Source organism: Cyrtonyx montezumae, unplaced genomic scaffold, assembly GCF_038088225.1.
Source record: "Cyrtonyx montezumae isolate F1298 unplaced genomic scaffold, pur_monq_1.0 scaffold_16, whole genome shotgun sequence".
NCBI lineage: Eukaryota > Metazoa > Chordata > Aves > Galliformes > Odontophoridae > Cyrtonyx > Cyrtonyx montezumae.
Window position 1 is genome coordinate 9,181,912 of NW_027071892.1, and position 27,661 is coordinate 9,209,572.

Sequence of the window (27,661 nt, forward strand, 5' to 3'; positions counted from 1 at the left end):
GGCAGGGCCGGGAGCTCCCAGCCACTGTGTGGGGCTGGGAAAGGATTACCTAACACTTGGAGTTATCAGGGACAAACCAGCGAGCACACGGCAGCGTCGTAAGGCTCAGACTCGACGCCTGCCTATGGGACACGGAGTGTGCGGCGGTTTGCAGGATAGCTAAAGGAACACCAGGATCCAGGCATGGACTGTGCACGTGCCCAGGGTTGACTTCTGCCCGCAGGTTGGTGCCAGCTCTGCGCAGAGCTGCCACGGAGCAGGCTGCTGTAAACAAGCTAAACTGCAACTAAGAAACCTGATAGCAGGCCGGCCCCTATCTCTGCTGGTGGCATAGAGATAAATCGCCCCAAGGACACTGCCTCAGCTGCAGCCTCGGATTCCTTCTCAGTGGGGAACAATCCACTGGCTCACACGCACGCAGCTGTTTTCTTCTGAAGGCTGCTGAAAAAATCCCTACTATTTTAAGAATTTGCTGCTGATATTCATCATGCTGGCTTGGGTGCTGCTCACTAATAACTCTTCTCTATGCGATAGCAGTAACTTTCCCCATACCAGCAGGGTCAGATGCTGCACCTCCCCAGCACAGGTCAGGGGACTGAGGCTGGGGTGTGCAGCCACACAAGTGCCAAATGCACAGTTCCCCTCACCTTCCCCTGCAGCTGGTAGACAAAGCAGTTTTTTACAGAGCACAGATGTACATACGGCTAGGAGGCAGAAGGCAGCAGCTTTATTTTGGGAACAGCACAGGGGCATCGGGGAGAGACTGAACCGTGAATACACTCAGTCCTGTTATCAAACCATATAACCGTATCTCAGAAGTTCTGGGTCTTTGAAAATACTCACATAAAAATACCGAGGGGACTGGGGCTCTAGCTACCCTGGAAAGTTACAGCACGTAGCAAAATCTATGTACAGCATTTTCACATTTTTAATGACGGTTGCATAATAACCTCCGGTGGTTTGAATGTTTAATACATTTTTACAAAAACCCCCAAAATCATAATAATGATAATAATAACCTGAACGCAGTGAGAACATCCAAAATGTGAAGTGGAGATGGGTGCACATTGCCCTGCACCATCGGGGGGGGGAGAGAAGAGGCTCTGACAGCACAAGGCTGGGAACTGCCTGGCACTTACAGCTGGATAAACTGAAAACGGGTGGGGGGAGAAGGGTAAAAAGAATCGCAAACTGAAGATTTGATGGTCACAAGGTCTCCCATAAATAATGCACCGGTTGGTAATTGTGTATTTCAGCGCAGTAAGAGCTCTCGCTCTGGCATGGGGTGGGTCACCTAGGCGTCAGCTCGGGTGGGTCGGATGTGCACCGAGCAGTGCCTCGCTATGGAAACGCGCTGCAGTGCTGTGCCGCAAAGCTCGCGGGCGCTGCGTGGTCTGGAGGCACATGCATGGAGCGCGGGGAGCTGCCAGCCCTTTGTCCCGGGACGTCTCGCGGGGATTTGCCTTGATTACAACAACCAGCCGCTGCTGCAGGATGGGCGTGCATGCTTCTCAGGCCGCCTGGTACCGTCTGCACGCACTGCTCGAGTCGTTGTGCATGGCAAAGGGACCCCAGCCGTGGGAGCGGGGTCCGGAGGGCACGGGATGCGTTCCGGGTGCTCTCTGCTGCCCCTCAGAGTACCAGGGCGTCGGAGAGCTCCCACTCATTTTTAAGCTACCAAAGATTTTGTGCTTTCCGAGGAGGCACCAAAATGCTCAGGGATTCCTGACTCCTGGAGAGTTCAGATGATGATATTAGGTTATCAGGAAGATGTTTTGTCAGTCATCGACAAACTCTTAAGCAAAGCTGATGTCCAGGAAGGGCTGTGGGGCTTTTCTTGCTGCCCCGAGCAGCTGGGCAGAACCAGCCTGGATCTGCATTTAGGACTACATAATGTGCCACTGGGGTTGTGCAAGGTCTCATTTCTTCCCGTTGCTCCAGCACTGCTGCACAGTGCACCCTGTCCCTGGTGCTTCCAGCTCAGGCACCTGGGGTCAGGGCTTTGCACCTGCAAGGGGAACACGGGGGCTGCATCCTGCACGAGGGGCTGGGACCTTGCACAGCCACACAGACCGTGGCCATGGGGGTGAGGGACAGAACCAGTGACCACTGGTGCCAGGAGTGTGTGCCACGGGGCAGCAGGGTTTCACCCAGATGCGTCTGCAGCCCTTGATTCCACGATACACTGGAAATAAAGGATGCTAGGAAGGATGCCATCAAACCAACACAGCATTTCCCCTCATGCACCGGTGCCTCAGCCCTGCCTCCATCCGCAGCCATCCACGTGTGCACTCAGATCCAGGCCACCCTGGCCCCTGAGGTTCTGCTCAATGGTGTGAGGTGGGAGCAGTGTATTTACAACCAAACTCAACGGGAGCAAATTGCACTTTGTTGGCAATGAATCGTTGCACCTCGTGATGTCACCAGGCAAGGGGGGACGTCATCCTGGGGCTGCGCTGGCTGTCCCCAACCTGCACATCTGTGAGTGCCCGCTGCAGGGAGAGAGCAGACAACAGAGTCAGGTCTGGTGAGGAGCACACTGCAGAGCATCCCACCCTGCCTCAAACTCATCGAGTGCTGGAGGAATGGTGGCTTTGCTGTTTGCTCTTTGCTGCTGCTGCAAGGAAACCCTTTGCTGACCGCCTTTGAGAAATACAACTCACCTCAAACTTGCTCATGAATTCTGCGAAAATGCCAAAGAAAGCTTCTGAAGTTGTCATTTTGGAGTCTTCCCCGAAGAAGGACAGCACCTTGCTGAACTCCTCCATGGCCCTGTGCTGCAGGTCATCCAGCGAGCGCATGGCGGGCTGCGCGCTCTCCAGGAAAGACTGGGACGGATGGCATGAAGGAAAACACCCAGACTGCTGCAGACATTGCCTCCTCTAATGGCTACCAGGCAGGGACAGCGACCACTGAATGGTTTCACAGCAAACTGTGCTGGGATTTTGCCACTTTTACAGAAGGATACAGTCATCACGATGGCGAACCGGTCCTCGGCGGTGGCTGGCATGCTGTGGCAGGCCATCTGGATGTCACTGACGGTGGTGTGAAGGTCTTTCAGGTCAGCTGTCAGCGTCCTCTGGTTCACTGCAGGAGAACAGGAGTGGGCAATGTTCCCCAGCTGTGGCTGCCTCCTGCTGCCAACGCAGGCACCACACATCTCCCTCTGCCCGGCCGTGTCCGTGGGGTTTAAACAGCAGCAGGGCCACATGCAAAATCCAGCTGGGAAAGCTGCCTGTACAGACCTTCATCAAGGGAAAACTTACGCCTCTGGGCTTGAGTTATCTTATCTTTTCATTTATCCCCTGCAGCACCAATTCCCAGGGGAATTTCCTTGCCACCCAAGAGGGGATGGGGTGCCAGGAGGACCCCCCACGGTTGCCTGCAGCCATCCCACATGCCAGCATGCAGAGGGGGACCCTAAGATCTCTGTGAGTTCTTCATGGCAGCTCACTGAGCCCTGTGATCCTTGGCCTAGGCAGTGCCCACAGTTGGACTGTGGGCCTGCAGCATGCACAGCACACGGCGCACTGCAGCAGGCAGTCATCAGTGTGCAGCAGCATGGGTCATCCAGGACCTCTTCTGCCACTAAGCTCTTGCTTTTGCATCTCTCTTCTCTCACTCAGCACCATTCCTCCTGGCTTGTGCCAATGGTGAACAGCTCGTGGTCAGCCCTGTACCCAACCATGCACCAAACCCTATCCCCTACACCCACACTGAACCATGAGGCTGTGTAAATGCTCCCTCATGTGCTTGTATTCCATTACCTTTGGCAGCAAGAGGCACTGTGGGAAGATCCTTGGCAAAGCCCAGGAGCTCTGGGAAGTGTTGGCTGAGTGATTTGGCAAGGATGTGCAGGAAGGTGGATTTCCCATCAACTGTCTTGGTTGTGTTCAGCTGCAGCAAAGCAAAGCAAGGAAGGAGGCTTTATGCAGAGCAGGTTTGGGAAGCACCCAGCAGCTCTGGCTGCACAGAGGCTCCTCCGTGCTGCCCATCTCTCACTGCATTGGTGCTGCTGCCTCCTGCACGAGGAGAAGTGAGCTCTGTGTCCTTACCTCCGTGAGGAAGTTGATTTTGAAGCCTGTTGTTTTGCTGGTCTTGGGCTGCCCGTTGTTCAAGTAGTTTCCCATTGCCAGCACGAACTGCAAAGAGAAACCACAGTGACTGAGCAGCACAGGCAGTGCCCATCCAGTGGAGCTCTTCCCCTCCCTAAGGCTCCGACTTCACACTGTGAGTGTGCAGCACTGAGGCACTGCAGGGCCCTCAGCTGGGACCTCTGGGCACCTAGAGCCCAGCCTGAGGCTCTGGATTCCTGCTTTCTCCTTGTTAACATTCACCCCACCTGGCTTTTTTTAATAAGCAAAGCTGAGGGAGTTCACCATCATCCATGGCAGCTCACTGAGCTCATCTGAGCATGGCAAAGCACAGCCTCCAGCCCCTGGCTCTGGGGTCCCCATAGGCTGCTGCTCACAGCAGGGCTGCTTCTGACCTCCAGGATCTTGGCCAGCTTCTTGCTGCTTTTCAGCTCCAGAGAGGCCTTGCAAATACATTCGTAGCTCGCTTTGATCTCCTCTGTCTTCTCTTGCAGAGTGGTCTTAAAGTGAAGGCTGCGCAGTCGGATCTTGTACTCCGGTACTGACAGCATCTGAGAGCAAAAAGGGAAGGAAATTACTGCTGTCCTTGAACCACAGTCCCCCCTAGAACACAGAAGGTTTTCCCTGTACATAAAAGTGGTGTTGTGCTGCAGGAAAGTGAGCGTTATGGCAATGCCCACAGGTGAACAGAAAGTAAACCAGAGCTGGGCAAAGTCACTCCTTAGTGTGCAGCAAAAATTGAGGCGTGTTTTGACCATGGGACAGCCACTGCTGGCAGCTTCTGGACATCATTCACAGGGTCCCTGCGGAGGGTGCCCACAGCCCCCCCCAGCATCAGAGCCCTGCATGCTTTCTGCTATGCTCCCCTTCCCTGCAGCCCTCAATGGGATGACTGATGGATGCTGCTTGGAGCACCTCCCACCCGCAGGCACCTGCAGCACAAACTGGTCTGGCTCGCTCAGCTTGCCCGGGTTCTCTTTGTAGCTCTGGAAGCGCTGCACCTCCTCCCCATCCGGGGCATACAGCAGGAGCTGCTTGATGTGGGAAGGCTCCAGGCGGTCCGTCTCCATCGTCATGAGGATCTGGCGCAGCTCCATGTGCGAGAGCTTCAGGTGGGCGATCAGGATGGCTGCAGGGAGGGATGCAGTCAGTGGCACCACAGGCAGGCTGTTTGGCACGGCCGGGAGGTGCGGACTTGGCCATGTGCCCCAGCTAGCACAGGTCAGCGTTCGGAGCAGGGAGGGCTTTCTGCTCCCCAAGGCACTGCAGAGGCTGCGGGGAGTCCTGGGGCATTGCTGTCTCCTGCAGCCCCTGGCCAGGCTGTGGCACTGCTCTCCATGCACGACCCCAGTGCAGCAGGGAACCTGAGCCACTGCCCAGCCCCACACCAGGGCAGCCGGGATCCCACGTGCCCCACCAAGCCCGCACCCCACCGCAAGCACCTGAGATGTGGTGCTCAGCCCTGCCCACAGTCCTGCAAGCTCTTCCAGGGCAATGAGTCACATCCCATCTCTGTCCTGTCCTTCCCTTCCTCCTCCCACTGCCCAGGCTGAGCCCAGATCTGCAGAACCTTCTGCTGGGCAACAAGGAAAGCTCAGACCAGGGGAGCTGTGCTGGGATCGTGCTCATGGGATGGTGCTCATGTAGCCCCCCTCCTTTTACCTTTCCAGCTCTCTACATCCCCGGTCCCATCTCTGGGCCTGTTTGGGGGCACATTCACCACGATGTTTACTTACATGTGTTGTAGGCCTTTTTGTGGGACAAAATTTCAACCACGTCTTTCTTTTTAAATGTTTCAGGCATGAAAGTTGGCTCTGGAAGAGAAACTGAGAGATTTAATCACGGGTAAGGACAGGCTCAACTGCCACCAGCGGGAAGAAAACTGCTGAAAACAGTGAAACCATGAATGAGAGAGAGGAGGACTGATGCTTGGCACACAGCAATGGCTCCGGGAATCCTTGAATTCTGCAATTCAAAGATCTCCTGAATGGAGGACTCGGAGCTGAAAAAGGTAAAACAAGAGGTGAGATACACAGAAAATCCCAGAAACGTCCCCACAGTGACAGCCCTTGGCAAGGATCCCATAGCATCCCACTCCCACCATCCATCCCATCTGAACCTGCCCTGGTGAGCTTGGCTCTGCCCGCCCCTGCTGCCATTGCTGTGCGTTATGACACTTGTGCCCTCTATGGGCAGAGAAGTGTGCTCACGGCTTTCTGAGGGCTGAGCTTCAGCAGCAGCCGAGCTGCAATTCAGTGTGTCCACGCGTGCAGACAACACACGTGCGTGGACCACAATAAGCAGAGCCCATTACAGACGGGTACAGCGTGTGCTGCAGGTTGGAAGCCAGGCCCGTGGCGGCAATGAGGAGCAGTTTTGGCACACAGCACGGCATGGAGCTGACTGAGCATGGAAGTGGGGAGCAGAACCACACGGAGGAGCTCTGCTGCCCAGGCTGGCCAAAATGCAGAGAGAAAACAGATAATGGCAGCAAAGAAAATTAAGGGAGACAGTGAAACCATCTCCACCTTAATAGTCTGCAATGCCAGTGCACCAGCACCCTGTGTGAATGGTGCTGCCTGCCAGGTGTTGGAGCCAGGCGATGACCATGGAGCACTGTGCTGCTCTCAGGATGACCTCAGGACCTGCCCAGGGCCTGCATCACTTACTGGTTGGCTTCTGCGTCCCGAAGTGAAGCTCTAGGTCGAGGTATTTGACCATGTCACTCAGCTTGTCATAGTCCGAGTCCTCCCCGAGCTGCAGGAGGAGAAGGTGGGAACCTGCTCTGCAGGCACTGTGACCCCTCTCCACCACCACCCAGAGCTCTGCATCCCCAGGAAATCCTACAGCTGCTGGCACTGTCCTTACAAGGGACACTTACAGCAGAGTCAATGCTGAATGACTCCCCAGCCCTGCAGAAAGCTGGGGCGTCATTCAGCACCTATGGAGGTGCTTCTACGCTCAGTGCTGAGCCCATCTCACTCATTCTCTTTAGGACAAGATTCCATTCATCACTGCAGCAGGTCTCCCTGCCCCACAGATCCATTTAGCTCCTGTCCTGCTATGAAGGCCCGCAGGGCCATGCTGCTGTCCGCCTGCTGCTGGTACATGGCTGCTTCGCTAAGAACATAGTGAGAGTTCCAGAGATGCCCGGAATTGTTTGCATCCAAAAAGTCACCAGGAAGAAATATTTCATTCTCCACGGTGTAGGACAGAGGGACGTGCCTGCTGGGATGCAGGATGGGACGGCAAACCCCCAGCTCCCGTCCAGCTGTTTGGGAGCTGCCATCCAACTCACACCACAGGTGAAAGCTGAGCCCCACCAGGGCTGGAAGTTGAGTTCCCAAGGCCCACATCTCCCTGCAGGGCCCTAATCCACTTCCAGAGCCCTCCATCGCCTCAATTCCATGGTGCCAAAGGACTATCACATTGAGCCTCACTCTTTGCCCCTGTGTGCTCTCCCCATCAACGCTGTGAACCACATTTCCTCACCGATAAACCCGTGACCCCCTCACATCCCCCAGGCCGTACCTGTCCCCAGATGGTCCCCTCTGAGTTCTCCACCTGCTCCCACCGCAGCCTCTTGACACTCATGTGGTTGGTCTCGCTCCGGCGGTGCAGAAGGCCCCGGTGCAGGGGGGGAGCGCAGGGCACCGGGGGGGGAGGCGGGGGGGGTGGTGGGGGAGGAACAGGGTGCAGGTGGCCCACCAGGGGCTTGGGGGCAGGAGAGGTGCCGGCCTTGGGGGCCTCGGCCTTGGCTGGGACAGGCTGGGGGTCGTGGAACTGCAGGGGGGGTGGCGGTGGCGGGGGGCTGAGCGGAGGTGGGGGGATGTGGTCCGAGAGCGTGGAGTAGGTGAGGGAGCTGCCCTCATCACTGCTGCTGATGTACTCGCTGCTGCTGACATCGTTGGTGACGTAGCTGCCCTGGTCATCGTGGAAGCTCATCTGGGGGGAAGAGGGGAGCGGATGAAGGATGCACCTCGTCCTGCATCCCAGCATCAGCCACGGCGGGATGCTCTGAACCCTCACGGTGAAAGGCTGACCGAGCATTCCCAGCACCACACTCACCTCCTCGTAGTCATTCTCAGGGGTGAGGAAATCATCCACGATGGTGACACGGTGTCCCAGCTGCTCACTGAGCGCGTCCAGGAAGCGGTCGGTGTCGCGGCTGCGCGGGGGCCTGGAGAAGGTGAAGAGCTTCTTGCGCCGCGACAGCGGGCTGAGCGGGTAGGGCCGGTGCTGGGGGGATGGAGCCGGGCTGCTGTCCAGGCTGACGTAGGGATTGGACTCAGTGCTGCTCGGGGATGGCAGGCTGCTGTGCAGGCGGTAGTAGCACTGCTGGGCGGCCTGCAGGTCGCTCGGCCACGAGACGGGCACCCCCGATCTGCGGGCACCTGCGGGACAGGGCGCTGCCGGGCGGCTCCTGCTGCCACTGGAGACCCCTCCACGTCTGCCTCTCTCCAGAGCCGAGGAAAATCGAGTGCTACCTGCAGCATGCACGGGGTCGGGGGCTGGGGGAGATGTGTGCTGCAGGGCAGCATTGCCCATCTTGCTGGCGAAGCTGCCCAGCAGGCGGTTCTCCAGTTCTGCGTACACAGCCGACATCTAGGGGGAGAAGGGCAAAGAGATGCTGGAATCGAGACCTGGCTTGTGACACAGCCAGGGACCTGTGATGTCCTGGGGGCAGGACAGCCACCACAGACTCAACCACCCCCGTCTTCACTCTTCAAAGGACTGCACCACCCAGACCTGACGCTCCTTCGCCTTTCCTGGAGCTCCCCCACTCAGCAGCCTCCCACTCTCAGGGCTGTGACAGACCCCTGTGTTATTCAACCTGATTGCCCAGAGAAGACTCCAGTGCAGGGATGGTGCCAGGCACGGACAGCAGTGCTGCCACACCAAGACACATCCCTCCTGTGCTCCCTTCTATCTGCTCTCCTGTGTTACCATCTGGTGATGCTCCCTGTGGGAGGGAGCATCGGGGCAGTGCTGCCCACAGGTGGTGGCCGCACCATTTTGGGGTTGGGTGTCTCTGGCAGGGACGTGCCGTCACCAGCCTGCCTCTCTCCAGGGATCAGGCGAACTGGGACCTCCACGGTGTCACTCTGACCTGCCAGGGAACAGAGACAGACCCATCAGCAGCCCGTCCTGTGCATGCCCCCACAGCCCTGACCCATGAGCATCTGTCTACTGAATGAGAATATTTTGCTTTTCTCTGGCCACGGAGCTGGTGGGTTTGGAAGTTTCCTGTGAATCCTCAGCACCTGAGCTGTGCTGTGGTTGTGCTGTGGTTGCGGATGTTCCTTGCACAGCTGGACAGTGACAAGCAGGGAGCTTCTATCTCAGGTTATATATAATTCCCAGATGTTAAAGGGAAGAGCCATTATCCAGTGCACGTTTAGGAGTTTGCACAACCACAGGAGGAAAGAGCTTTCAGACAAAGGCAGATATGTGGGTTTTCTCTGAAAAGAGGGACAGTTTGAGCCAAGGGTGGATTTCCTCAATAGTCACTGAATGCCATTATGATCTGCCTTCCTCCTGGGGGGTTTCACAGATGCTGTTCTGCCTGTGAACTCAATGCTGTCTGATACAGCTCACAGGAGCTGCAGCCTGTGCTCCCAGAGGGAAGAACCAGCAGCACTGGGAAGATGTGCATCACTGAAAGGAACAAATGATTTTGGTTACTGCAAACCCCGTGGACTGCTGACTCTTGCAATTCACTTCTGAGCAATGGAGGGGACTAGAAACAACGTTCAGGATCAGCCCAAGACGCTTGTTGGGACTGCTTAACTCTTTCAGAAATATAGATTTCCAAAGGCTCCGTGCTGACCTCCATCTCCTCCCACCAGCCGTGCCCAGGTCAGGATGTCGGCATGGGGCAGAACGCCTGGGTGCAGCCTGCAGGACCCCAGCCCCACACCACCCACCTGCAGCCTCCCCTTCCTCGGGGCGGTGGGTCCGGAGGCTGCTCCGGCACAAGGATGCCCCTCGCACTGAGCTACGGTAGCGCTCCTCTGCCTCGGGCTCAGCTGCAGCAGAAAACACAGTGGTGAGACACACACAGACCCACCGGACCCCCCCTTGCCACACTCCTTGCACCAGGGCTGCTCCCAGCCCTTCAGCAGCAGCCGTGCTCCCAGCTCTCCCCATCCTCCAGCTGCTGCCGGGGAGTGGAGCAGGTTGCAAACAGTGCAGGAATTGCAATTGCTCCTTTTCCCAGTGGGATTGGTGTTGGTGTCCCTCAGGCTGTGAGGCACTGTGAGGTCCAGAGGGATGCAGCAACAACTGCCCGCCCTCGAGGAACACAGGGCAGTGGGAGCAGTGCTGGAAGGCTGCCTGGAAGAACTGCGCTGATGGTGTAAATGGCTCAGAGACTCAGACCCACAGCAGGATGGGGATTCTGGAGCATCAGTATGCCAGGAGTCCCACAGAGTGGTGTTCAGACAGACCGACCAACACAGACGTCAGAGATGGCCAATGAGCTTGGAAGAAGTCTGGACGGAGGACTATCCCAAATTCATGGATCTCTGGCCATGCTCCCATGCACAGACACACATCATGCACCAGAACAATAAGCAGTGCTCACAAACTGCCCCTCGCTGCCGGGGGGGGAACTGGGGAGCAGCCCTGGAAGAGAAGGACAGGGCCTGGAGGACTCGGTGCCATCCTCTCTGCCAGGGCTGGGGGCACACACAGGCAGTCCTGGCACACAGCTGCCATCTGCACACGCGTCGACTTCACCCTGAGACCTTTTGAAGTTGATAAACTCCATTTTTAAGGGCAGTGTTCTTGGGAACATACAGCAGTCAGGAACGCTGAGGCACGATTCTTCACACAGCAATGCAGCGGTAAATGAGTACAAATGGGGTGAGCAAAATCCCACTGCCTGTCTGTGCACAGCAGGGGTGCTTGCAGCAGGACTGCTCTGCTGCTCCCCCCTGTGAGGGGAAGGGCTGTGCTATAACAGCAGTGTTGTCCCCAGAGCCTCCCTCCACGCTACACCTCTTTCGTGCCATTTCACTGACACCAAGTCCAAAATAAACATATCAGCAAACGTTAATGCCCTAGAGTAGAAGAATTTGGAAGCAATTAAGAAGCTCAGATCCAAAGATTAAAACGTTTCGGCTCAAATGTGCCCTCCCCTTTCCGCTGTCTGAGCTCAAAGCCCATAATCCCCCCGAGGCACAGCTGCCCCAGCAACAAGGGATGGTGACAGCAGTGCATGGCTGCTCCCAGCTGGCACCATTGGGCCGAGACCTTCGTCCTGAGCGCCCACTGCAGGCGCTGTGCATGGCTGTGGGCATCCCACAAACCCCACTGCCACCACTGCTCATTGGACTCTTATCTGAACCCTTTGGCCACCCCCTTCCTTTGGGGCTTCCTAACAGCCTGGGATCTTCTGGTGCCCTTTGCTCCTCTATGATCTCTGCAACCGAACCGCTGCCACATCTGCTCTCGATGCGACTGCCTTTCCAAAGCTATCCAGAAAAGAAAAAGAAGTAACCTTCAGCCCAACACTCACAGCAAACCCTCATTATTAGCAGGAGCTGGAGCACGGCAGCGGCTGCACTGGGCAGCACTGGGCACATCCCTGCAGGAGCTGGAGCTTTCCTCTCACCTGCCAAGGACTTGTAACCAAGAAACCTGGCAATCTTTTGCTGGCAGTGCTCCTGCTCTTCGTACGTCAGCAGCTGGTAGATAAACTGCCAAATGACTTGCTTGGCTGGTGTGTCCAGCACCGGGTACACATCCACAATAAGAGTGTCAATGTTCCTGCAAAATGGGAGAGAGAGGGCTGGGCAGTGAGCGCATCCTGAGCTGCACAGCCCCAGCACACAGCTTTGCACCTCCCAGTCTGCTTGCAGCTCAGCTGCCAGGATTGCCTCGCCCTTGGTGCAAGCACCCCAGGTCATCTACAACAGAGCTGTGGGCAAGGGACAGATCCTGGTGGGAGAGATGTGGGGCTGACAGGGACAGCAACCTGCAGGCTCTGGAAGCACCTGGCAGCCAGGCCATAAAACCTCATGTGGGGAGCTGTGTGAGTGTGTATGGGGCAGCATGGATAGGTAGATGGATGAGTGATGGATGAGTGGATGGATGGATGGATTGGTGGATGGGTAGATGGATGAGCACCAGGACACAGAGGTGCTCTGGCAAGGCCCGAAGTTTGGGCAGCAGTGAGCAGCTGGGATGACGGCTCTGCCCTATGCTGTGTGGGGTGGTGGTGCTGCAGGGGCTGCTCAAGGTAATGGGGCTGAGTGCCCGATATGGTGAGGGGAGAGAAACATCCAGGGAAAGAAGGCTGCCCCAGATGGACAGGTTTCTAAGAGCTGGGTCTCAGCTGAGCAAGACTGGCTCACAGCTAAGGTCAGGATGTTTTTCTACTGAGAAACTCAGGCAGAAAGCAGTGGTCAAAGCTCACTGCTACTATGGCAGTCTTCATATTGAAGCAGTAGCAAGAACTTTGTATAGAAAGCTTTGTATTTAGGACTTTGTATATAGGAACAAATCTGTTGTCTTCATGTTAATCAATGAATTCCCTTAGGTGTGTGAGGGAGAGCTGAAGGATGAAGGCAGTTATCTGCTGACCTGCTCTCTACGTGTGGGTATTTTGCCTTTTCTGTGGTGCCAGATGAGGCACGATCATCCTGAGTCCCTTCTGTGCTCACTGCTGGGCAGTGCTGGTATTTGCAAACAGCAGAAATGTCACGCTGGGGATTTCACCTGTCCTTATTAGGCAAGTACAGGTCACAGCTGGGGCATGCACACCATTAGGTGATGGACTGGGGCAGCTACAGGTGAGATGATTTGGTCTAGGAGAGCTGAGCAATTTGTTCTCAGTGCTCAAGTTCCCATCTGGGTGCTGCTGAGCACAGAACACCCTCACCTGTGGTCTCATTTCCCATTTGCAGACTCCAGAGGCTGTGCCTCATCCTGCAGCCATGCAGAGGGGAATCCTGCAGGAGCAGAGCAGTCTCAGGGGGGCTCTAAGCAAAGATTTCTGCTTTATCACAGCGGCGTGCTGACTGCTGGGCCCTAGGGGGTTCATTCAGCTGGTGCTGGGGGATTCCAGCAGCTGAATTCAGCACCTGCAGCTCTGGTCACATCGGGTTGGTACAGCTCCACCAATGTTCCTCGGGAGCTTATCGCTGCCAGTGACCTAAATACATAGGGGTTTGTTGCATTTCATTGCAAAACAGGATTCAGATCATTATCTGTATAGGAGCAAAGCACTGCATGAAAACATCAGGACCTGCCTGGCTCTGAGCAGTGCATCCCCAGAGCAGGTGCTGAGCAGCTGCAGGAAGGGGCAGTGAACATCTCCCTGTATGTTCCTGCTGGAAGTGCTGGGAGGCTGAAGACAAAGGGCAGAGAACAAGGTTGCACATCCTGAGGTTGCCGAGGGATGGGTTTCATCAGGGCACGATGTGTGCAGCTGTTGGATGAGGGCTCTGCAGCTGTGCTGCTGCTAAGAAATGCTGAGAAGAGCAAGGAGCTGGGAATGGAGCCCAGTGAGATCAGAGAGGTGGAACAGGACCTGCGGCCATCACAGGGACAGCCAGGCAGCAAGAGAGCCTGTGCTGCAGGGGATGAGGCCTCCATATGGCAGGGGGACAGGAGGTGACCGCGCTGCCCTGTCCGTGGGCAGGACACCTGCTGAGAGATGGGATCCTGCTCAGCTCTTACCCCAAGAAAAACGCACAGCTGGAGAGAGCAGAGAGCAGAGCCTGGCACTGAGCCTGCGGGCTGAGGGCTGTGCTGCTGCAGGGCTGTCCCTGCCGTGGCCATCGCTATGGGCGCTAAGGGAACGGCACCGCTAACAAGTTACCGATGTTGGAAGAAGTTCTCCAGCGCTTTGCAGATGGTATAGCGCTCGGGTGGGGTGAGCAGGTGCTCCAGCTGCTGGTTGAAGGTCCTCCCTTGAATCTTGATGCTAGAGGGGAGGATCTCTGCCACCCACTGCAGGGAGGTGAGCGCAGAGGAGCTGGTCGGGGAGTCGGCAGAGTCAGAGTCTGCAAGGCGCAGGCAGAGAGAAAAGAGAATTCAACAGGCAGAGGGGCTGGCTGAGATCATAGCCCATTCTCTGGGCAGGGCAGGAGGACACTGGGGCTGCTGTGTGCCCCTGGGAGCCTGAAAACCAAGCAGGGAGCAGAGCCATGACCTGTGTCTGGGGGTCCTGCTGCCCTGCCTGCACTGAGCTCCTTGTGAGCATGGCACAGGGGTCTGCTTGGCCTTGCTGGGGTCTCAGGCCAATACCTGTGTCCCCAGTCCCTGTCTGCAGCCCAGACTGTTCACACGTGCTGCACCTGTGTTCTCCAGCTGAAATCCCTTTGATGGGGGAGAGCTCAGAGCACAGGCACCTCAGCTCCACTGAAACACAAATCATGGTGTTCTGGCGCAGTTGTGGTTAGCCCAGGAAAAAAAAAAAAAAGACAGATTTTGGTCTGTGGGAAGTGGCATGATGACAGGAGAGACACTGACACGGGGCTGCTCGCTGTGCCATGCGACTGCCAGGCACTGAGCCCAGAGCAGCATTTGTCAGTGCACGCTGCTGGGAGAAGGACATGGCCGAGCCCTGGGGTGCACTCAGGTGTGGGAATGAGGCGGGGGCTCTGGGAGCAGCGATCCACCCTGCCTTGGATTCTTTCATGGGGTTTTGAGTGCCACTGCTGTGAGCTGATGAGCACTGAGGCTCCTGCTTTTGTTTCTAGGGCACATGCAAACGAGTGGATAGCATAGGGCTGCCAGCGTGAGGCTCGGGGGAGCCCTCACCGCTCCACAGGGACAATCCAGTCACCAGTTCCCAGCCCTATGCATCACACAACAGCACCGCAGCAACGCGCTGCCCCTCTCCCTGCACTGGGAACGCAGCGCTGATAGCTCTGCAGGGCCGTGCTCCTGCACCCCGCTGCAATCACTGACACACCGCTCCGCCCGCTCCCACCGGCTCGCTCCCGGCAGCGAGCTGAATTATTCATGTCAGCAGTCCTGCACAGCGCAGTCCGCACACAGCCGCGATAGCTGCACAGCGACCATGGATGCACGGGGTTGGATTACTCCGGGTCAAGTACACAGCACAGACTGCGTGTGAAGGACGCTGGAAAGGGCTGTCAAGGACGATCACACAGTGCAATGAGCTGCTGGGCAGCGGCCAAGCCCAGGATTCAGCCTGACCACAGAAAGCCGAGGAGCAGCCCTGCAGGTAGTGGGGAGCAGTGCCTTCAGTGCCCCGAGCCCACGGGTGTTGGCAGCTTCCCCCCGGGCACAGGGAGTTTAAGAATTTGGGGTTCGTGCCCCTCGGGGCACCCCCTCCGCAGCAACTTACCGCTGGAGAAGTTGACAATGCCTTCTTCCACCACCAAGGTGGGCATCGCCCCGCTGCCCTGCAGCATCGACACCACCTTGTCATGGGAGCAGTTCCTGCGGGACACAGAGAGCTGGGTCAGGGCCACCCCATTCCCCGCAGACTGACAGCCCCTGCTGTGCCCTGGCTGCAGCTCCCCAGCTGTTTTTGCTGGATCTCAGCTGTGCTGCCTGGGGAACACGCTGCATCACCGCACCCACAGTGAGCAACGGGCACAGGGTGTGCACCCACAGCCACAGGAGGTGAACTTTGCATTTAGGCCATAGTGCTGGGGGACTCTGCCTGCCCTAACTCTGCACGGAGAGGATGAGAAGAGACTGGGAAATACAGCCCTGGGAAGGGCATGGGTTGACCCAGGGCACTGCTGCTGTAATGTGGGCTGAGAGAGCAGCCTCTGGGTGGGTATGCTCTGTTCTGGAGCTGCTGCATCAGCCAGCAGTTTGCTGGATCAGCTGAAACGTGAGAGCCAGAGTGCTGCCAGCAGCGGCATCAGATGTTTAACCTTTAAATATTCATCACTCTCTCTTATCGTGTAGCCCGTTCTAACCCTTTGCTCTTGCTTTTCTTTGCAGAAAGCCCAACCTGATGAAATACAGGATGCTGCCATTGCACTAGTGATAATAAAAGGACAATAAAGGCCAGGGTTGAAATACCCCTCTGATATTCAGTTGTCATGAAAGAATATTACAGGAGATGTCTCTATGGGGTGACATCCCACACATCTCACAGCAGATAGCTCTGAAGGATGCCCATCTCTGGGTCCTATTGCATGGGGGTGAGAGATGAACACCACCGTGCCCTCCCCCACCACAGCCCACTCCTTCCAGGAGCCACTTACCTCATGTCCAGGCCATTGAGAAATAGGATTCGGTCTCCAGGTTTGAGTGCAGCCTTCTCAGCCGGGCTCCCTGCAGACAGAGGGATGGAGTGGAGCTGCAGCTGCTGCCCCTGGGCTGGGGTTTGTCCCAGCCCCTCCGTGCCCACTGTGCTCCAGGACAGGGACCCTGCTGCCTTGTAAAGCTTCTCTGCTGTTTTCTAGCAAGCAACAAACACTTAACCCTTCTGTTTCAGGTCATAGATAGATGGGTTGCTCTGAGCCTGGCACCTGGCAGGATTCTTACCTGGCAGAACAGACTCGATCCACACTGGTGCATGTCCACGCAGTGTGAAGCCAAAGCTTTTGTTGCCTTTATAAACTCGCACCGTTCTGCAGATAAAAAATTCAAATGTGACGTCAGAAAGTGACAAACATTGGGTCCTTGTTTCCTTCCCCAGCCCCATCAGAGCCCCACGGCCCGGGTATCTCCTGCACTGCTCACTGTGTCCCTGTGGTGCCTTCCAAAGGGGACACTCCATGCTGACCCCTGGGATGAGGACAGTGTGCTGCCACTGTGGCCACCAAGCAGAAGGGGTCTCTGCTGGGACCTTTAGATCCAGTTATGGCTTTTGCAAGCTAAAGCTGAATGTGCATCAACATGAAGGCTGCAGCAGGTGGGGACAGGAGCTGGAGGAACAGAGCCTGTGAGCATTGACTGACACTCCTTTAATTACTGCATTCATAGAAACACAACCAAGGGCTGCAAATCAAGTGTGTTTTTAAAGTGAAGCACAGGCTGTAACGCATTACAGAGTAAGAGAGACTAGGGGGCAAAGAGCCCAAAGGCTGTTGAGAAAGAAATGAAATTCAGTGAGGAAATGTTGAAAGGAGCATCAGGAAATCCTCCCGCTGAGAGCTACCTGGTGAAGGGGACAGCACTGAGATCTCACAAGCAGGAAACTGTTGTAGGGGCCTTTTCTACACTGACAAGGAGAGAGATGGGTTGGAACTGAATTTGGGAGAAGTCACAGCAACAGATTTTCCTTGCAGGGAGGTACGCTGTGGCCAAACACCCTGAGGGTACCAGATGGAGGCAGCGGAATGACTCGGGGCATCCACAGCAGCACAGGGCCTCTCCAGGAGCAGTCCCTGCTGCCCATCAGACCCCATCCCACTCTGCTTGTCTGTGCGATGGGGCTGGGAGCAGAGCGGCAGTCAGCGCCAGCGCAGCAGGGCAGCTCTGTGCTGTGAGCTGCCGGGGTCTGGCCATCTGGGCAGCGGGAAGTGGGTTAATCCCCTGAGCAGCCGTGTCCTGCCTTCCTCCTGCTGCTGCTGCCTGGCACCTGGATGCCGCTGGGGCAGGGCAGGGGGACATGCACAGCGTGCTGTGTGCTTGGCACTGCGTGCCAGCAGAATGGCCAAGCATCCTGCATCCCGACGCCCAGCATGCCGCCGTCCCCTCAAACCTCTGAGTGCCAGCTCACCTCCACACACAGCTTTGCAACAGCAAGGGGACAGAAAAGGTGACCTAGCACCCACCCTTCAAACAGGAAGGGGCTGTGCTCACCCTTATCCCAGGAGGATTTCACCTATCCTGTGCACAGAAGACATGCCCGCTTCCAGCATCTCCCCTGTGCTGCCACCCACACCAACCCCCCCTGGGCAGCACCCGGAGGCTGTGTTACCTGCGGGCAGCCCCCGAGGCCACATTGCTGGTGATGAGTGAGGTGGTTTTCCGTAGGCTCTTGCTGAGCTCCTCGTGGCTGCGGGGCACGGAGCTGGCGCGGGTGGACACGAGCAGCCGCTCCTGGTGGTCCTCGCTTCGGCTGCGCCGCAGCCGGTTGCTGTGCTGCTCGCTCTTGGAGCGGCACAGTTTGCTGATCAGGCTCTGTGACACCACCTCATCGAAGCGCTGCCGGTGCTTTTTGGGGATGAAAATCCTGGAAACAGGGCAGGGAGAACACGGAGTGAGGGCAGGGCTGAGGTGGTCATAGCACAGAGCTCTGTATCCAGAAGTGCCTGGAAAAGGAGAACTGCAGTCCCTTGTGTGCCCACAGCCTCAGCACTGCCTGTGAGCACCAGGAACGCTAAGAATGCCAAGGATACAGGGGTATGGGGACACCATGGATGCTGGCTGCATCTCCTGCCCTGTCCCATGTGCAGCTCCATGGGGTGAGGAAGTCAGAGCCCTCTGTAGCACAGCGTTATGCAGAGACCAATTGCAACAGCTCCTTTCCTCCTCGGTGCCCCATCCCAGACCCCATCAGCTGCTGGTCCTGGTGGTCCAATGGCGAGGTGCAGCTCAAGCCTTGCACGAGTTGTTTTTCACCCAACTATGGCCCAGCAGCCAGCTCTACGGGGAAGAACTCCCCCTTCCTTCGTCCCTGTTACAGGCTGCTCCAAAGGACCGTGGCAGACCCACACACACTGCAGGACCCCATTGAGGTGCTCAGTGTCCCCACAAGGCCGTCCCTGCCCGTGTCCCCCCCACCCATCCCCACAGCGCTTGTCCCAGGGTGCCGCACACCTCCCATGCTGCCACACACCGAGATGCTTTTCCTTCCTCTCTTTTTTCCTTTTCCCATCACAACTGTGAAACACTGACACCTCATTCATCTCCTCCCACCTTTTCCATTTGCACATTTAGGGACTTCTGGAGAAGCTGTTATCTCCTGATGTTTCTATAGCAACTCCCATTGTTACACCCAAACTGCATCTCACTGCCACAGCTGTGCCCTCTCTGTGCACAGCACTGCTGGTGCTGCTCATTACGGCGTGCACCTCATCCCATGGACAAGCTTTCTACATTATCAGGATGTGGTGCCACTGCCACGAACCTGGGGACTGCTTCCTATGGGGTGGCATTGACCCACAGCAGGATACAGGCAGCATCTGGAGGGATTGGGGCTGGGGGTGCTGGGGGCTTCCCAACCTTGGGGCATCTCCTCCAAAGGAATCTGAAATTCGGGATGGAGCTAGAGGAGAAGCACAGATCATGAACCTCTGGGACCAGGACACGGATGTTTGCTCCCAGGAAAAGACTGAACCCAATGGTACAGTGCCCTCCCGCTGGGCTGGAGCAGGCAGAGTGCACCTTGTCCCGAGGCTGACAGATGCTCTCACGTAGTGTTGGGTGATAATTTAAAATCAGTGAACACACCTGCACGATTCACAGCCAATTTGTGATGAAGCAACGATGAAAGAAAGCAGTGAGAAAAGAGCACAATGCTGCTAACAAGCAGCTCCCCAGCTGCAGGCGGGCAGCAGCATGCGGGGCCGGGATGAGCCCTGCTCCCCTCCTGAGGGCAGAGCTGCTCTGCTCTCATTTCAGCTGGGCGAATGAGATCGGTCTCACTGCTTCCCGCAGGGCTGCCCCACTTTGCTGGGGTGGTTCTTTTGCCTGCAAGCTGACAGAAAGGAGAGCGGGGCAGCAAAGCACTGAGGGCTCAAAGCAGTCCCTGAGACACCTTTTTCTATGGACTGACTCAGTACTAGCAGCGGAACTCGGCGCTAACAAGGAGAGGAGCTAAATGGTGGTAATAATCCTATTAAAGCACACAAAAGGGTTTCCTCCTCCAAAACCCTTTGCAGAGTGTCCTCAGGATGGGCACAGCATTGCTCAGCGACTCGCAGGGAGGTGTTTTAGAGCTTCAATGGCATGCAAAGCAGTCAGCACTGAGATCTGTCCTTAACAAGTGACCCACCATCCAGGCAGCACATGGGTGGTGTTGGCTGTTGCTACATCAGCACCGGCCTCCTGCCTTCCTCCCTCTCCTCTTCCTCCTGTGCTGTGCCAACACTGCCCACATTCCCTGTAGGAGTGTGGATGGGCAAGATGTCCCCAGCCCTGGGCACGGTGACCCTGCCAGCTCCCAGCCCTGCAAAGCATTGCCAGTCCTTCTGTCATAGCAGGACACCTTCATCAGGACTAAGTCTGAATCAATACGAATTGAGGGCATTTTCCAGGCCAGGAGATGTCCCCAAGGGCCATGTGCTCCCACAGGGCCAGGAAACGCGGCCGGCAGAGCCTGCCCTGCCTGTCCCCAGCTGCTCCGATGCTCACTTGGGCACAGCACGCTTGGCACGGCTCAGCCTTTGTCCCTCTCATTCTTTAAAACCCACAGAGAGCTCATGTGCAGCTTATTTCCTAATGGATATTCCCACTGCACCTCCGAGGGACTCCCACCTGCCCCACAGCCCAGCACCCAACCCACGACACAGGCACTGCCTGCGAGGAGCTGTACACAGCTCCGTGCCCTCTCCCTGGGCACCATCCGGTTACAGCACCCAGCCACGAGCTCTGTACCCCACAGCACCCCAACCCAACCGTGTGCTGTGCGCACGGAGCCAAAGCAGTCCCTGATGCGCACTCCCCAGCCCTCAGCCCCAGTGTTCCCCATCTCCTCGCACCCCTGGCAGTGGGGTCCCCTCGTGTGGCCGTGCGTCATGGGGACACCGCAGGAGCGCGGTGCACCCACCCCCAGGCACAGCACAGAGCGCAGACGTACCGAAAATGCCGAGAGAAGCTCCGGTCCTTCCCCATTTGTCCAAGGTGCGGTGGGAACAAAAGGAGACGCTTCAGCTCCGCATGCAGCTGAGGCTCAGCCCCAGCTCACGCCCACGACACCGGCTCCAGCCCCGCACGGTGCCAGCGGGCACTGCCCTGGCACCCGCCGTGCACGCAGAGAGCGGACAGATGGGCGCAGCCCCGCGCCTCCTCCTCGCCCTGCACTGTGCCCAACAACAGCTTTGCTCTGCCTTCTCCCCAGCGCCAGTGCTGCCCCAAAACTCAGCTCTGAAGCCTTTTTGCTTCCCCTAACCCCGCGGTCTGTGTGATTTCCAGACGGATCTCTCTGGGAAGGACGCGGCGCAGAAAGGAGGGCACAGCTCCGTGCCGAACTCCGGAGGGATGCCTCGCTGGTGCTAATTAGTTGACTTCTAAAGTGCTTCTGTTTAAATTACATGCTGCTGGAATGGGTGAGAAACCTTAAAGGGAAGCAGTGACTGCGTGGGTTCAGCGCTGCTCACACACTGCAGCCACTGGCCCCATCCCTGCAGCCATAGGGCCGGGCAGCAGCACCAGGACACGAACCTCAGCTCTTCTGCAGATGTGGAGCACCACTTCCCCCCGGGGTGCCACAGCCACGTTTGACAGCAAAGATATGAGATAAAACCCTCTGTTTTAAATGCCACTGACTTTAAACGCAGCGTTTGATACAGAGGATGAGAGGCTTTTGGAGCTGCAGAAACGAGGGAATCTCCAGGCGGCAAAGGAGAGAAAAATGAAAAATGTATGGTTCTGCCTCAAAACAGTTATCAAAGAGCAGACCTTGAGTGCATCCCAGGGTGGATGAAAACACTGAGCAACATCAGGATTATGTCTAAACTGTGCCATATGAACAGCTCCCAGGTCGGAAAACATCTCTGGCCCAAGAGCAAGCTGCAGTGCCCAATGTCACATGATTCTGGGACAGAAAACTTTACCCATCCAACAGAAGCTACGGCATCACACAGATCTCAGAGCTCACCTCCTTCTCCCTGCCTGCATCTCTCTCCCAGTACCTCCACAGCACTCAGTGCTGTGACACTGGGACAGCCGGGTCACCCCGCTCCCTGCAGCACACACAGAGGGGGGGGATGGCCGTGGCTGCCCCCGAGCGCAGAGCAGTGCATCCCCACCATGGATTTTCTGTGCACACAGGGCTGTCTCCCTGGCCATGCAGCTGACGGTCGATCATGGCTCATTAGAGGGAATGAGGCCCTTCCCCACCGCAGAGCCACACAGCCCCTCCCCAGCCGGTCCCGGGCACTGCTCATGACCACTGTGTACTTTGGTGCGGGAGCACCAGGACAAACTGCTTCCTGTGTTCAGTTTAAGATCTCCACCACCTCTCAGGTCACAGAACTGCTTTACAAAACCAAAGTTGCACTTCAGTGTTGGTGTGAATGTGGGCAGTGTGTTACAGCAGCAGCAGCTTGATTTGTCAAACAGGAGATTTTGCACCACGGCCTTTTGGCCACGGCCCGTTTGAACCTGACTGCAACAAACAGAGCTCTTCTCCCAACTGGTGCCCTGCTGGTGGCACATTTTCTCCTGCTGCCCTTACCTTCTCCATCAGATTAGGGACTTTTTAAAACGAGAGCTGCCTCCTCTCCACTAATCACCTCCTGCTGCCCAACTTCATGGCAGTTCTGCCCCACAGTGCAGCACAGCACTGCTGCACCACGCACCAGCAGTGCCCCAACCCCGACCAGAACAAGGGCTCTCTGTGGGGGCACAGGGAGGGGGCAGGCACAGCGGCAGCACGGTGCATCCTGTAAAAACCCCAGTGAATAAAACAAAATTTCTTATCCAGAGATGGCCACAGATGGATGCGTGGTTTTAACACGGGGAGATGCCGAGTGATGCTATTGCTGTGAAAAACAAACCAGGACAAATAGACTGCGCTGGGAGCGTCGTTAAAATGAGCTCAGTGGGATTTCTCTGCGATGAGAGAACCCCCAGTGGGCAGCAGTGTTGTCTGTGCTGGGGATCAAAGGGGCTGCGGACAGAACTGCGGCGCCAAGAGGGACACTGGGGCTGCCTGGTGCCCCCCAAGCAGGGGCTGGGAAGGAGCAAACTCCATCACTGAGCTCTCCTTGCAGCAAAGCACAACAGAAGGACTTAGAGGAGCCCCACAGCACACAGCAGCCTGAACTAGCTGAGCACCTCTGCCTGACGGATTCCTGCACCCGGGGCATGCACCAGCACATGGGCACATCCAGGTTCATGGAACCGTGCCTCTGTGCAGGGCATCGGTGCTGGAGTGGCATGCACAACTTTTTGAATGCTGAAGGTCAATGAGGAGAGTGGAGACCTGTGCTCATCGCTCCACAGTTCTGTTGCCCATCTGTCTGAAACGCGTTTCAAACCTCAGTGCAACTGCCACGAGCTGAAACAACACTGATAAGGACACTGGGACACTGCCGGCGCGGGAGGAAAGGCATGGGGGCCAGCAGACACTGAGGGGCACCATGGTGTTTGGCGAGCTCCTAACCTCTGAAATGCAGCAAGGATTCTGTCTGCACAACTTGGCACGGAGGCGGACAGCACGGGTGCTGAAAGGTGCCCGGAGCAGAGCCAGAGCGGGTCCCTGCCTGAGCCACAGCTCTGCCTGGGTTGGAGACATCCCAGGATCAAGTGCTGAATCCCAGGACCCACCGCTGTCCCCAACGTCCCACGTGGGGCAGACACAGGGAGAAGAGGAATGAACCCCCGGCTCACAGCTGGGCTCTGGTGCCCGCAGGTGACAGAGGGGCACAAAGTGTGATCTCCCTCTCCCCCACCCTGCAGAGCCTCTGGCATCAGCAGCTCCGACGCACTACAGCTGCTAAGAGTTAATTAACTTTTCACATATCTCCTTTTTGCAGTGCTAGATCCCGGAATTAAGCTGCTTTCCAGCCGTTCCCCTCCCAGCCCCCTGGGATCCCAGGAAGGGTCCGTAGTTACTCACCCGAGGCAGCTCATCTTCCCCCCGCGCCGCTGGTGTTCATCATTCCTGAGCAGAACTACAATTGTGCACTTTTACTACAGCCACCAACCATATGGGCAGGGGATCTGTGCGCAGGGAGGACCCGGCGCCGCACGTGCATTATCCCTGCTATCCACAACCCAACGGATGAAGAAAATGTCAGCAAATTAAAATCTGCGGGAGCTTAATTCTGGGCAAATGGGATGAAATCCATTTGAGCTGAAGAGGAAAAAATAAAATAATAATAATAAAAAAAAGCCAACTCGAAAAAAGCTCAGCCTGAGGACAGCGGGAGGAGGAGCGTTGTGCTTAGCCTGGGGGTCTTGGGTTACGCTGTGCAGCAGCACGGAGCTGGGCAGGGGGATGCACACAGAGGAGGAGAGAGGCAGCCACGTCCCAAAATAAACACGGCACTGCAGGAGAGATCCAATCAGACCAGCACCAGGGATGTGCTTAGCTCTGCACGGCCACACAGTCACCCCCAGTGGGCCACTGTCACTGCTGTCATTGTGCTCTCTGATGCAGAGCTCAGCCAGCCAGCTGGAGCCTGGGGTTGCTGGCATGGGGAGCACCAGGGACCCCCAGCATCCCTCACATCGCTCCCCAGCATCCTCCCTCCCTGCCCATGAGCACCACCCTCACCTGCCCCATGCTATGGGGAGGGTTGGTCTCGCTGTTTCCCTGCCTGCTTTGTAGGGCCATGGGCACTGTGGGGTTTGCAGTCATGGGGTCTGGGGCAGCTCTGCCATGGGGCTGAGCCTGAGCCCCTTCCCCAACTCTGAGCCGTATGGAAATAACCCAAATATGTTCTCAGCATCCTACACATCCAGCACACACAGGAGCTTCTCAGCACCTTTTGGTGAGTTATTAAAAGCACTAAAAACTCTTGCTCAGCAGCAAACCTGCTTGATGCTGGACTCCGGGGTAAGCAGCTCATGTTCTGCACAAACAGCAAACACAGAGCTGTGTGCAGCTCCCGCCAGCACATCCTCAGCTGGGAAACCTGGTTTCCAAAGCAACTTTATTTATTTTTTTTCCCCTTGAATTCATTTCATTGAGATTAGGCTGTAAATCTTTTCCCTAAGCTAAATATTTCATTTCCATTAAACCGAGATGAGCTGCCCGATTCGCCACACATCCTGCCCCAGCCCCATTGCCAACCACACACACCAGGCACGGGGGGAAATCACCCCAGGATGGGGACTGTGGCACTGCTGCTGGGACAGGGATGCCCCAGGGGAAGTGTGCCCATGGCAGAGGGACTCGGGTCCAGAGGGAAACAGAGAAACTTACTGCAGTCTCCTCTGTGGGGAAAATAAAACGCCGTATAATCTTCCAGGTGATGGCTCCTGGTGCCCCTCTGAGGTCAATTCAGTGGGGCGGGAGCTGGGGGTGCTAGGGGCTCCTGGTTTCAGGGGGCACCCACCCTCCCACCTCCCTGGTGCAGCAGATACCCCAGCACAGGGGTGTTGTTATGGTAACAGTAATATCTTGCAATTCCACTGATTAAAGCAGGAATTGGAAAGCCAGGCCCGGAGCGGGGCCAGATGGAGACCTGATTCCCTAATGGCCACTGTCTCAGCCTGGCTGTAATCCCCACCACGTGCCCGCGTGCTGTCCCTGGCCCTGTCCTCATCCTTGGGCACAATAAGCGCAGCACAGCAGTGCAGGTGCATGCTCAGGTCCCCATTGCACAGCCACTCTTCTGGGGCACAAGAGGTGCTGGGGACCGTGAGGACCCTCAATGGAGCAGTGCCATGCCACCCCAGGATGTGCAGGATGTCAGAGCGGGACCCCAGCCCTGCGCAGAGCCTCCTGGCCCCGCAGCCCTGCCAGGCAGGATGACAGCATGGGTGATGTCAGCCAGGCAGTACCTGATGCTGTCAATGAGGTGCTGGTGGGACTCCTGGGTGAGCAGCATGCACAAGGCACAGGCCAAGCACTCCACCCTCCGCTCAGCTGCATACTGCTTCAGCGCGGCAAACACCTGCTCCTTGAGCTCAGGCTGGTCCCCCAGGATGGCATCCACCTGCAGCACAGAACAAAGGGGCACTGAGAGGGGTCAAGTGTGGATACAGGGGAACAAATCAGATCTGCCTAGGGGCAGCAACCAATGGGAAGGGAAGAAGCGTGGCAAGGAAAGTGAAACTTTGGTCACTTGACATCTCATGCACATCTCCAGTTCCACTGCTCTGCACACTGTTAGCACTGTGCAGGGGACATTAGCATGATAAGCCCCCAGGGCCACCAAGGAGGTGGCCACCCCCCTGCCACGGCTGCTGGGTGCCACCAGCTCAATGACAGCCACCATGTGCTGCATGTTTCAAGGTTACTGAATCTGGGACAGAACAGCAGCTGCTCCCCACGGATGGCTCTGCACACTGTTCTGTCGCAAGGTCCAGTGCAGTGAGGACAAGGAACGTGGTGCTTTGGTGAGCTAAATGCTGGGCCACTTCTGTTATGTTTTCTCCCAGGCTGGGGCTCAGGGGCCATGCCCAGCGTGTCCCTGAATGTGCAGGGGACAGAGGGAGACATCGACATGAACTGAGATCCTGAGCACCTTTTAGTGACTGCCACACAATGCTCAGCAGGGGCAGCCCAGCTCCAGCCCTACAAATACCACCTGGGCACTGCTAGAACAGAAGCAATCAGCAGGCAGCAGGTCAAGGCCACACATGGGGCAGTGCCTGCAAACACACAGCTCCATGCCTATCTGCGAGCTGGAATAGGAATGCCGACCAAGGGGGTCCAGCCCACAGATCTCTTTAGGAATGCTTTGTTCCTGTATTAGCTCGGGATCAAAAGAAAACACACAAGCCTAGTTATTTTCATAACAGCGTTTTAAAAGGCCGCTTTGAAATGGAAATTAGAAAGATTAAAAAAACAACTGCGATCAAATTCGTAATTAGCGCATGGTGGTGTTCGGTAAATTACCCACTAGGCAGCATTCAGAGCACAGTGAGGATGTCATCGCAGCACTGATTCTCCCTTTGCACACAGTGGGACCACATGGGGATCTCAGGCAGGAGGGCACTCAGGAAGTGCTGGTGTGGTCCCATAGAGCAAAAAGAACAAGCATCCAGGATCCACACCCAGAGCTCTTCATAGTGCCCATTTCCTCTCTCAGCGATCGCTTCAAGATGGGTTTGTGTTGGATCCCTCCCTCGGGCACTGATGACTGTAGAGGTCTTTCCCAACCCAAATATTCCTATGAGACCATGAATCCACACCTGGGCGTCCCCATATGAGTGTGCCAGACACGGGACGCTAGGAGCTTGGTGCTCAGCTCTGTCTGGGTGCCCCCCACATGCCCCACCCATACCTTTCTGCTGAACTCCTGCGCTTTCTGCTTCCTCTCCATGCGCACGGCAGCAGCGCTGGGGCCGAGGTCCCTCTGTGGCCGCAGCAGCCCCAGGCGCAGCGATCTCCTACTGCAGGATGCCAGCAGCTCAGCCGCCGCCTCGGCACTCCGCACGGCCACGCCATCCACCTCCAGCAGCAGGTCCCCGGGTGCAATGCCGCAGGTGGCAGCAGGGGAGCCGGGGGCCACGCTGGCCACACAAGGGGGGCTGCCACCTGCCAGCTGCAAGCCCAGGTGTGGGGCTGGGGAGAAGTCGGCACGCTGCAGCCGGGACAGCACGCCGATGCTGGGGGGCACGGAGCTGCAGCGCCGGGCTAACGCCAGCAGCGCCGGGCAGCCCAGCGAGGCAACGGGTTGTCCTTCCAGCTCCAGCACCTCGTCGCCCGCTCGCAGCCCTGCTGCTGCTGCGCTGCTGCCCTCCTGTACCCACAGCACGTAGCAGGGCCCGCTGCCACCCAGTGAGAAGCCGAACGCCTCTGGCCAGCCTTGGTTGGTCGCCGGCATGGCTGCAAC

General features: G+C 56.9%; 1 protein-coding gene across 1 annotated transcript; it reads right to left on the reverse strand.

Moving 5' to 3' along the window:
* Positions 1-2,331: 2,331 nt before the first annotated feature.
* On the reverse strand, positions 2,332-27,661 carry GRID2IP (Grid2 interacting protein). Its single transcript, XM_065732724.1, has 23 exons — positions 27,269-27,661; positions 27,110-27,181; positions 25,662-25,816; positions 17,962-18,216; positions 16,581-16,666; positions 16,298-16,367; positions 15,421-15,515; positions 13,924-14,107; positions 11,665-11,867; positions 10,022-10,123; positions 9,107-9,204; positions 8,582-8,699; positions 8,163-8,488; positions 7,626-8,039; positions 6,764-6,851; positions 5,831-5,908; positions 5,027-5,223; positions 4,490-4,645; positions 4,056-4,142; positions 3,768-3,897; positions 2,969-3,087; positions 2,664-2,828; positions 2,332-2,492 (listed from the first exon to the last, which is right to left on the reverse strand). The coding sequence occupies exons 1-23, from the start codon at positions 27,650-27,652 to the stop codon at positions 2,421-2,423; spliced, it is 3,654 nt and encodes a 1,217-aa protein (XP_065588796.1). The 5' UTR covers positions 27,653-27,661; the 3' UTR covers positions 2,332-2,420.